The 11,793-nt window shown below is 38.1% G+C and overlaps 1 protein-coding gene across 4 annotated transcripts in view; it reads right to left on the bottom strand.

The window, feature by feature from the left end:
* Positions 1-672: 672 nt before the first annotated feature.
* LOC110500296 (ankyrin repeat- and BTB/POZ domain-containing protein 3-A) overlaps positions 673-11,793 on the bottom strand; it is a 206,469-nt gene continuing 195,348 nt past the window's right edge. For 2 of the 4 annotated variants that reach the window (XM_021577600.3, XM_090214345.1), the window contains one exon: positions 673-4,482. In XM_021577600.3, coding sequence (XP_021433275.3) covers positions 4,252-4,482 — 231 coding nt within the window. In that variant the 3' untranslated portion in view covers positions 673-4,251. Of the gene's footprint in view, positions 4,483-9,029; positions 9,497-11,793 lie in introns of those variants that run through there. The other 2 variants (XM_090214343.1, XM_090214344.1) reach the window with 2 other exon arrangements.

Below are 11,793 nucleotides of genomic sequence, written 5' to 3'. Positions count from 1 at the left end.
TGATGCAAGTCCACAACTCTGATGCAGATCACTCAACACTATACACGTCATTTACTACCAACTATCAACTGAAATGGCTGCAACAGATAACAAAGAGCTGCAGTTAGTTTTGGAATGGGTAGCAAGGAATAAGTTAGTTCTAAATGTTTCCAAAACTAAAAGCATTGTATTTGGGACAAATCATTCACTAAACCCTAAACCTAAACTACATATCGTAATGAATACTGTGGAAATTGAGAAAATTGAAGTGACTAAACTGCTTGGAGTAACCCTGGATTGTAAACTATCATGGTCGAAACATATTGATACAACAGTAGCTAAGCTGGGGATAAGTCTGTCCATTAAAAAGCCCTGCCTTATTAACAACACTATCAACAAGGCAAGTCCTTTAGGCCCTAGTTTTGTCGCACCTAGAGTAATGTTCAGTGTCACAAATACTTTTTCTGTGGTTAAACCAACTAGGCTCGTAATTAAAAAAAATTAATTGCATTTACAGATGGAATACAAGTTTGTTAATTAAGGCACATTTAAAGTTCACATGTTCCAGAAGGCATTTCTGCACACAAAAATATTTTGATTAAAAAACGTTTACCTTCAAATGCCTCTCCTGTAAACTAATGCCTAGTTTCAAGAAACGAGTCACATACAGTAACAGTCAAAGGTTTGCACACATTTACTCATTCCAGGGTTTTTCTTTATTTGTACTATTTTCTAAATTGTAGAATAATAGTGAAGACATCAAAACTATGAAATAATGCATATGGAATTATGTAGTAACAAAAAACAGTGTTAAAACTTCTTCTTCTGACCCACTGGAATTGTGATACAGTGAATTTAATTATAAGTGAAATAATCGGTCTGCAAACAATATTTGTTGGAAAAATGACTTGTGTCATGCACAAAGTAGATAACCAACTTGCCAAAATTATAGTTTGTTAACAAAAAATGTGTGGAGTGGTTGAAAAACAAGTTTTAATGACTCCAACCTAAGTGTATGTAAACTTCTTACTTCAACTGTATGTATTGCACACACACACACACACACACACACTGTGTGTGTAATTGTTATGACTAGATGGGCTCCTCACATTCTCATCCTTGACTCAAATACTTGGGGCTCTATTCAATCCGAATTGCTTTTTCTCACATACCAAGGTCTGAATTTAATCCGTATCGCGGGAGATCTGCGTAAAAATTTACGCTGACTTTTAAATGAAATCAAGCTCTAATGTAGATATTCCGCGATACGGATTGAATCCAACCCCAAGTCTTTGAGTATGAGCATGTGAGGAGCTCATCTAGTCATAACAATTGCACACACAGTGCACGGCAAATTGATTAAAGATCCAATACAGCCATTTTTATTTCAATATCAAATCATTTCTGGGTAACAATTAAGTACCTTACTGTAATTGTTTTGAAATAAAATGGTTGAAAAAAGCTTAGTTTTGAATTTGTTTGAAAATGCAATGGCAATTTTACATAAAACATTGTGTCAGTTGGAACGTACAGGTGTGTTAGGGAATGTGGAAATCCTTTGAAACAGAATGTCAGATGTTATAAACATAGCATAAAAGTCACATACCCTTCCCAGAGTGTTACTTTGAGTTGTTTAGTATGAGATACATCAAAGCTACTCAGGTTTACGGCCCTGTAGATAGGGTTTGCCTGTGCACTAAAAATGCCAACATTTGTCACAGAAGAACTTTTTAAATAATAGCCCTATTTTTGCAGGGACGTAATACTGCCCTATATAAAATATTAGCTAAATCTGGAGACCTTAGATATTTTTATAATATTTTTAACTTTGTTAAACAAAGTAACAGTGGACAATCATGAAATAAAACAGTGCTGTGTATGGGGTAGAAAAAACAAATATAATAATTCATTTTTTTATTATTTACACATTTTAAATGTCCTCAAATATTCATACTTAATCACTATTCAACCCTTAGGCTCCAGCTAAAATGGTATGAGTTAACAATAACCTAAATTAAATAACCTAAATTAAATATCACCCAGTTCTTTTTAATAGGTAAAAGGAGAAATCTTATTTTAATGGCTGACATACTGTGCCCTGTTTGACCCAAAGCCAGTTTTGTGGTTTCTTCCCTCTATTCTCTCTGGTCATGTTGATTTAGAATAAGTTGAAACATATGGCTTTAAAGCAATCTGAAATGGTGTTCTATGACATTGCTTGCACAGCAACTGTTTTATTAATCTATGTCCCTGGAATTATATTGAAAATAGATATCTAATAGATGGATGTTGCTTAATGGGTAACACTTTATTTTGATCATCTGTAGATGCTCTACAGACTGACTATCTACAGACTATCAGCAACGTTTCAAATTACTATCTACTAACCCTAACTCTAAACCTTACCCTAACCGTAACCTTAGCAAGGAGTTGCTTATCAACAGATAGTTTGCATCTACAGATGGACTACCCAAAAAAAGTGTTACCACTTCATGCACCATAATACCTTATGCATATTATACATACAGTATATCTCAATATCTACACGTGATTTGACAATGTCTTATCATGGCAATCAACTATTTTGGGGATCACCTAAGAACTACCGTGTCACCTTTTAACCTTGATTATTTGGAATGCATCAGTAGTTGCACAGTGTAGAAGGAAAACATCCCATGCTTGAAATCCTACATATATCAGAGACTAATACCTTTTACTCACTTATACCAATCTGCATGACACACACATTTTGAAAAAAAGTCTTAAACAGAAGAATCTAAAGATTCATACTGTACATTTAACATGCAACGTTGCATTACCAGAATTGAACATTTAAGAACAATGTTTGAGCAGGTAACACATCCAACAAGAGCAATGCTGTTATCCAAGCAACTGTAGGTGAATTAAATATACTGTACATTAGTTTGTAGAAAGAACAACCAACAGAATTGACTTTCATTACATATTTACCTTGTTTCCCACAATTACAGCATGAAGACCCTTCCTTCTCGAGAGTGCCAGTATGAGTCTGACTCGTCATAGCTAGAAAACTCTTCACTTCCCTCCAAAGTAGTCTATGAGGTTGGCTCTGCTGAAATGCAACAGTAGGGTAGTACAGTTGAGAGGTGTCATGCAAATTATTGACATGGTTTATAAATATATCATAAGTTTGGTCTAAGTTGAACATCCATGTTTCAAGCATAAATGGATAATGATTGTTGGGAGTACAGTTCAAGGAGCACTGAAGTATTAGTCAGTTCTGTAAATGTTCCATCAGCTTTATCGACGACTGAGTGAGATGCTGTCCCACACATGAAGATAATGAGTTGGCATATGTGTTTACATTCTCAAATCACTCTGAAATCATTGCTACAATGCACTTCCAAAGAATACACTTTAAAAAAATAATGTTGTTTTTATTGTAACTTAAAAACAACTTATGGTAACTTTCCGTTAATGTAAAAAAAACTTTGATTTAACAGTACATTATTGAAATGTAAAGTAATATACTGTTAAACCAAAGTTTCTTTGGAATTTACAGTAACATACTGTGTCTTTTTTTTACAGTAACTGGCTGCCACTAAGTTACCATAAAAACAACCAGATTTTTTTTACAGTGAACTTTTTGTGGTTGGTTTAGTTAAAGTTAAAGTTTGACATTTTTTCCTTTACTTTAGTCACCTGCTCTGTCACCAAACAGATTTGCATCCCAATTATACAAACAAAAATATTACAAAGCCAAGTAAACTCTCATACCAGATACTAACCACTGAATGAGTTCATTTTTCAAAGTAGAGTTTTTATTCTACAAGTTATTCCACTCTTTCAGCAAAAGGGACCTATTCTACGTATGCATCTCATATGAAATACAATTGTAAATTTTATTATCATGGGCATATTATATGCCTGTAACAAGTCATACATTTTTTTTTTTATATTTCCTTTATGTATTCGATGGTGCAGTGACGTTAGAGGAGTATTACAACAATGTTCAAACCTGTAACAAAGAGAAGACAATGGAGCTGTCAGATGGCTGGACGCTGCAGTGTAACTCTGCAGCAATGTTGTGAAGCGTAAGCACCCAGACCTGTCACATAAACCAACAGCACTCCCTAGCGTGGACAGGTAGATGGACAGGGTTTGAAATAGCAGTAACATTAAAGGGATGTTATGAAAATGTTAACATCAGGGGACAGGTGAATGAACTGGGGTAGTGGATGTTGCAGTAACATTACTGGGTGATTGTAAGTGTGTTTAAATAACCCAGAGAGGTCACACAATGGAGCCCTTGGAGGAGGAGAGGTGAATTGACTGGATGCGGGTGGCTAGAGTTTTCTCCAGGTCATGGAGGACATCGGAGATGGGGCTCAGGCAGGGTCCGGGGCTCACAGTAACAGGCATCTCGTACAGTAGTTGTTTGAAAGCCTCCACCTCAATCAGCAGCACCATGTTCTTCAGGAAGTAGCCTTCGATGAAGACCGCCAGCTCATTGGCACAGAGGAACTAAACAGGGCATAAGGATACAGTCAGAACCTTAACTCACTCTGTCACAATGCCCTCTCTATGACTTGTGTTTTTTTTATGTCTGATATATACACATTGTATCATGCATGGTTATCTTGCCTTCTTATGTTTTATACTCTTTTACTGTACACTCTTAGAAAAAAGGGTTACAAAATCTTTGCAGAGGGATAGGGTTCTACCAAGAACCGTTTATCAGAAGAATCATATTTGGAGGACAATGATTCTATGTAAGGCAAAGAGTTCTACATAGAATCTTTTTCATCCGAAGAAAATTTTTTGGAAGAAAAGGTTATTTGATGATTATTTGAAGGCAAGAAGGATTATTTGAAAGGAAAGAAGGGTTCTACGTAGAACCCTTCTGCATCTGAATAAGCTTTTTATTAAATGTTTTTATTTCTTTTAAGTAATAAGCATTAGTGTTTACCTCAGTGTTTAACTTCTTCGATATAGGGGGCGCTCTTTTAATTTTTGGATGAAAAACTTTCCCGTTTTAAACAAGATATTTTGTCACGAAAAGATGCATATAATTGACAGCTTTGGAAAGAAAACACTCTTGTGTTTCCAAAACTGCAAAGATATTGTCTGTGAGTGCCACAGAACTGATGTTACAGAAAAAAAACAGATAAAAATATACAATCAGGAAGTGCCGCATTTTTTGAAACCGCCTCATGGCAATTACTCCTTATATGGCTGTGGAGGAGCTAGGAGTCAGCTTACCTTTTCCACGTTTTCCCCAAGGTGTCTACAGCATTGTGACGTATTTGTAGGCATATCATTGGAAGATTGACCCTAAGAGACTACATTTACCAGGTGGTCGCTTGTCCTCCGTTGCAATTATTGCGTAATCTCCAGCTGCAAGTACTTTTCCGTTTGCTACTGAGGAGAAACCCAACTGCCACGAAGGATTTATCATCGAATGGATATGTGAAAAACACCTTGAGGATGATTCTAAACAACGTTTGCCATGTTTCTGTCGATATTATGGAGTTCACTTGGAAAAAAGTTTGGCGTTGTAGTGAATGAATTTTCTTTTTTTTTTCTTAGCCAAAAGTGATGAACAAAACGGAGCGATTTCTCCTACACAAATAATATTTTTGGAAAAAATGAACATTTGCTATCTAACTGAGAGTCTCCTCATTGAAAACATCCGAAGTTCTTCAAAGGTAAATTATTTTATTTGAATGCTTTTCTTGTTTTTGTGAAAATGTTGCCTGCTGAATGCTAAGCTTAATGCTATGCTAGGCTATCAATACTCTTACACAAATGCTTGTGTAGCTTTGGTTCTAAAGCATATTTTGAAAATCTGAGATGACAGTGTTGTTAACAAAAGGCTAAGCTTGTGTTTCAATATATTTTTTACGGAGCATTCGGCGTGATTCGCCCCTGTAAACAATCGTTTACATAGTCATGGTGGGTGTCAGTGCATTCCTATGGATGTTTGCAACACAGTCAAACAACGTTGTTTTTTTTGCGGGGAGAATTGACCGAAGTGAGCTGATTTGAAGACAACGATAAATGACTACCTGACGCACCAATAATTTTAGCGAAGCTTCATTGATTGACTATAGTTATGCCCAATGACCACTGATCTTCTTGAAATCTAGCTGGGTAGATAGCCAATGAGCTGAGTTAAACGCCAGTATGTAATGGTTTTGGGTTGGACCACAATTCCTTGGTTGTAATCGCACGCGCAGGGAACTCCATTTTCGCTTTGACGATCAGAGGAGTTGCTGTAAAGGCTTTTTACGTGCAGCTGTATTTCGGAAAGTTGTAGTTTCAACGATTTCATTGAAGATATCCTGGCGAATACTTCATGTAAAGCGAAGTTAAACTCTAAAGTAAAAGTGAAAGTGAGACAGATTTTTTGTTTGAGGAATCTTGGAGTGTTATCATTCAAACGAACTGAGGAGCTGTTTCTGCAAGGACAGGATTGGACCACAGTTCCTGGATTGGACCACGTACTTCTGGACGGGTAAGTGCTAATGCCGTTTTATGAAATATACAAATATATACAGTGCCTTGCGAAAGTATTCGGCCCCCTTGAACTTTGCGACCTTTTGCCACATTTCAGGCTTCAAACATAAAGATATAAAACTTTATTTTTTTGTGAAGAATCAACAACAAGTGATCATGAAGTGGAACGACATTTATTGGATATTTCAAACTTTTTTAACAAATCAAAAACTGAAAAATTGGGCGTGCAAAATTATTCAGCCCCCTTAAGTTAATACTTTGTAGCGCCACCTTTTGCTGCGATTACAGCTGTAAGTCGCTTGGGGTATGTCTCTATCAGTTTTGCACATCGAGAGACTGACATTTTTTCCCATTCCTCCTTGCAAAACAGCTCGAGCTCAGTGAGGTTGGATGGAGAGCATTTGTGAACAGCAGTTTTCAGTTCTTTCCACAGATTCTCGATTGGATTCAGGTCTGGACTTTGACTTGGCCATTCTAACACCTGGATATGTTTATTTTTGAACCATTCCATTGTAGATTTTGCTTTATGTTTTGGATCATTGTCTTGTTGGAAGACAAATCTCCGTCCCAGTCTCAGGTCTTTTGCAGACTCCATCAGGTTTTCTTCCAGAATGGTCCTGTATTTGGCTCCATCCATCTTCCCATCAATTTTAACCATCTTCCCTGTCCCTGCTGAAGAAAAGCAGACCCAAACCATGATGCTGCCACCACCATGTTTGACAGTGGGGATGGTGTGTTGCTTTTACGCCAAACATAACGTTTTGCATTGTTGCCAAAAAGTTCCATTTTGGTTTCATCTGACCAGAGCACCTTCTTCCACGTTTGGTGTGTCTCCCAGGTGGCTTGTGGCAAACTTTAACCGACACTTTTATGGATATCTTTAAGAAATGGCTTTCTTCTTGCCACTCTTCCATAAAGGCCAGATTTGTGCAATATACGACTGATTGTTGTCCTATGGACAGAGTCTCCCACCTCAGCTGTAGATCTCTGCAGTTCATCCAGAGTGATCATGGGCCTCTTGGCTGCATCTCTGATCAGTATTCTCCTTGTATGAGCTGAAAGTTTAGAGGGACGGCCAGGTCTTGGTAGATTTGCAGTGGTCTGATACTCGTTCCATTTCAATATTATCGCTTGCACAGTGCTCCTTGGGATGTTTAAAGCTTGGGAAATCTTTTTGTATCCAAATCCGGCTTTAAACTTCTTCACAACAGTACCTGCCTGGTGTGTTCCTTGTTCTTCATGATGCTCTCTGCGCTTTTAACGGACCTCTGAGACTATCACAGTGCAGGTGCATTTATACGGAGACTTGATTACACACAGGTGGATTGTATTTATCATCATTAGTCATTTAGGTCAACATTGGATCATTCAGAGATCCTCACTGAACTTCTGGAGAGAGTTTGCTGCACTGAAAGTAAAAGGGGCTGAATAATTTTGCACGCCCAATTTTTCAGTTTTTGATTTGTTAAAAAAGTTTGAAATATCCAATAAATGTCGTTCCACTTCATGGTTGTGTCCCACTTGTTGTTGATTCTTCACAAAAAAAATAAAGTTTTATATCTTTATGTTTGAAGCCTGAAATGTGGCAAAAGGTCGCAAAGTTCAAGGGGGCCGAATACTTTCGCAAGGCACTGTACATGTGAAAGATGATACTACAACAATAAAAAACAGAAAACGTATGCTCTTTTTCTCTTTTCTTCTACCAGATCTACTGTGTTATATTCTCCTACATTCAATTAACATTTCCACAAACTTCAGAATGTTTCCACTCAAATGATACCAAGAATATGCATATCCTTGCCTCTGGGGCTGAGCTACAAGCAGTTAGATTTGGGCATGTCTTCAGGCGGAAATTGAGAACAAAGGGTTGCAGCCATAACAGGTTAACTTCTTATGGGCAGGTGGGACACGACCGTCCGGGAAATTGCAGAGCGCCAAATTCAAAATACAGAAATAGTCAAATTAAACATTCATAAAAATAGAAGTGTTATACAGCGGTTTAAAACCTCTTAGAGCTCCCCCCCTACTTTGTGCATTTTCCGCTTGAAGACATACCCAAATCTAACAGCCTGTAGCTCAGGCACAAAACCAAGGATATGCATATTCTTGGTACCATTTGAAAGAAAACACTCTGAAGTTTGTGGAAATGTGAATTGAATGTAGGAGAATATAACACAATAGATCTGGTTTAGATAAAACAATGAAAAAAACAATACGTTTTTTATTTTTATTTTTGTATCATCTTTAAAATGAATTAGATAAAACAAACATTCAGATAGGATGATGGGGGCAATTTCAGTGCAAAATATGAGAGGGCAACAGTACTTGTGAAAAGTTTCAGAATGATAACCAAAATGAGTGTGCCACATGACATTTATCATGAAGTCACCCAGGTCTCCCACACAAGTAGCCCAAATGTTCCCCAAGTGGCCAAATTGGTGAAGGTATCCATTTTGAAACAAATAACTATATACAAAATAACAAAATGGTATTCTAACAACCACTCCCCCCAAAAATTGAGAAAAATAAATGAAAAAATAAATAAATGGGAAAAAAATTATTATTGATTTAAATAAAATATATAAATATATACATTCACAAAATAACATGGGTAACTATTTACACACTTTCAATATTTGTAAGACCCTCAGTCCTCTATCAAATCAAATCTATTTATATAGCCCCAGCCTAAAACCCCAAACAGCAAGTAATGCAGGTGTAGAAGCACGGTGGCTAGGAAAAACTCCCTAGAAAGGCAAAAAACCTAGGAAGAAACCTAGAGAGGAACCAGGCTATGAGGGGTGGCCAGTCCTCTTCTGGCTGTGCCGGGTGGAGATCACAGTGGTTGTAGAGGGTGCAACAGGACAGCACCTCAAGAGTAAAAATGAACAGTTTAGGGCTCCAAAGGCGCAGGGAGAACAGTTGAAACTGGAACAGCGGCAAGGCCAGGTGGACTGGGGACAGCAAGTAGTCATCATGCCAGGTAGTCCCGACGCATGGTCCTAGAGCTCAGGTCCTCCTCCGAGAGAAAGAGAGAATTAGAGAGAGCATACTTAAATTCACACATGACACCGGATAAGACTCCCATTAGGAGTCAGTGTCACTGTGAAAGAAAATGTTCAGTTAGAATAGTTTCACATATGAGCCCTCTATCAACAGGTATAATAAACAGATATATATATATAGAGAGTACAGGGAACATAAGGCTGAATACATTATTATGACCTGCTAGATCTACTGTCTCTTTTATATTATGACATTTCAGCTCGATCTACTGTCTCTATTATATTATGACAGACCAGCTAGATCTACTGTCTTTATTATATTACAACAGACCAGCTGTATCTACTGTCTCCATTTCACTTTGGCCATTGTTGTGTGGGCCTGCCCTCCCCTCAACAGCCTCAAATAGGCTATTTCATGTGGGTTGGGGTGGGGCGGCAGACACACGCATCTCACATTTCATGACATTACATGTTCATATATTGCTTCTAAAATGTACTTGAAATCACAAATGATATCTTATGTTATTAATTTCAAACAAGGGCATTAACATGATAAGAACCTACCAGTCCAAAACGATGTCCTCTCCCTTTCAAAAAATATTCCTCTACAATCGCTAAATGAATTGTCCTACAACAATCTCTGCCTCACCTTCCCAATCAATTTATTCTAAAATTGTGTGTACATCTGTATATCTAGACTTAGATTTAGCTTTCCCTGACTTAGTCGCCATAATGATTGATATATATAAACAGCTGAATCGCGTTTACCAAACAATGCAATGCGTAATATGTGTTTCTCCTTCCGGTATGAAACTTCAATAGCGAATGACTCACTTTACGCTGGAGCTTACTACATGAGTTCGTCTTGCAACACAAAAACATGGCCTATTGCCGTTTAGCTCAGCTCATTGGCTATCTACCCAGCTAGATTTCAAGACGATCAGTGATCATTGGGTTAAAAGACAGTTAATCAACGAAACAGCAGGCAAATCATTGGTGCACAATGATGTCATGACTTGTTGTCTTCAAATCAGTCAATACGTCCCGCGAAATGGCCCATCAGGTTTGATTGTGTTACAAACAAACCAGTTGATTGCAGTGAAACCAAACATGACTGGAAAAGTCACGTTCTGTGTGGGTTATTTACCTGGAATGTGTCGTCGAAAATGGAATGACACGTAATTCACGACACAAGCAGTTCACAAAATGGAGAGGGCCAGTGGTGTAAAATAACCCGTGCTGGTTGTCATGACTATCCTGTGAGGATCCAAAGGATCAGGTTACAATGTATCAGCTCTACAGCGCTCTCCCTCTCTCCCGCAGAGGGGAAGAGGGATGGATGTGGGGGTTTAATGACACCTCACTCGATCATAAACCATAGGCAGCAGACGACTCACTTTGGGGCCTAGTTGCATGTCTATGTGCCTTATAAAGAGGTCCAAGAACTTCAACATCAAACAATGGACACCGGGACAATATTTTTCATCCTCCGAATGTTGGTAATGATGAGAGATGGAATGTGGAAGATTAATGTCTATTTTGTGATGTCACTAAAAGTTAAATGAAGACATTATAACAAAAACATTGTACCTTGAAGGGCTTTCACAATGTGTATACATTTGTTGCAGCAGTGTGTAGGAGGGAAATGCAGAGATGTGTCAAGTGTGCAGGAGGGCATGGGACAAAGGAATGTGTAGTATTGGTGTAAAAACTGTGTCTCAATTGTGGGGGTGTCCATGTTGCTGGGGATCAGAAGTGTCCGGTATGAGAGAGATTGAGATTGCCAGGGTCAGAGTAGAACAGAAGGTGTCATATGCTGAGTCAGTGAAGAGAGTATAGGGTGATGGTTCAAGGGTGAGTAGGAGGAGTAGTAGGCCTTGGTTCAAGGGTGAGTAGGAGGAGTAGTAGGCCTTGGATAATACAGAGTGATACGAATTTGTGTTTCAGTAATGTTGGCTTCTTAGCATTCATTGCCATGGTTATCAACCGTCCTGCAGAAATGGAATGTAAATCACAGAAAATATACACTGCTCAAAAAAAATAAAGGGAACACTTAAACAACACAATGTAACTCCAAGTCAATCACACTTCTTTGAAATCAAACTGTCCACTTAGGAAGCAACACTGATTGACAATACATTTCACATGCTGTTGTGCAAATGGAATAGACAACAGGTGGAAATTATAGGCATTTAGCAAGACACCCCCAAAAAAAGGAGTGGTTCTGCAGGTGGTGACCACAGACCACTTCTCAGTTCCTATGCTTCCTGGCTGATGTTTTGGTCACTTTTGAATGCTGGCGGTGCTTTCA

This window comes from Oncorhynchus mykiss, chromosome 21 (genome assembly GCF_057628025.1).
Source record: "Oncorhynchus mykiss isolate SJ-2025 chromosome 21, ASM5762802v1, whole genome shotgun sequence".
Taxonomy (NCBI): Eukaryota; Metazoa; Chordata; class Actinopteri; order Salmoniformes; family Salmonidae; genus Oncorhynchus; species Oncorhynchus mykiss.
Note: the sequence above shows the minus strand (reverse complement) of the source record. Positions and strands in the feature narration are given on the sequence as shown.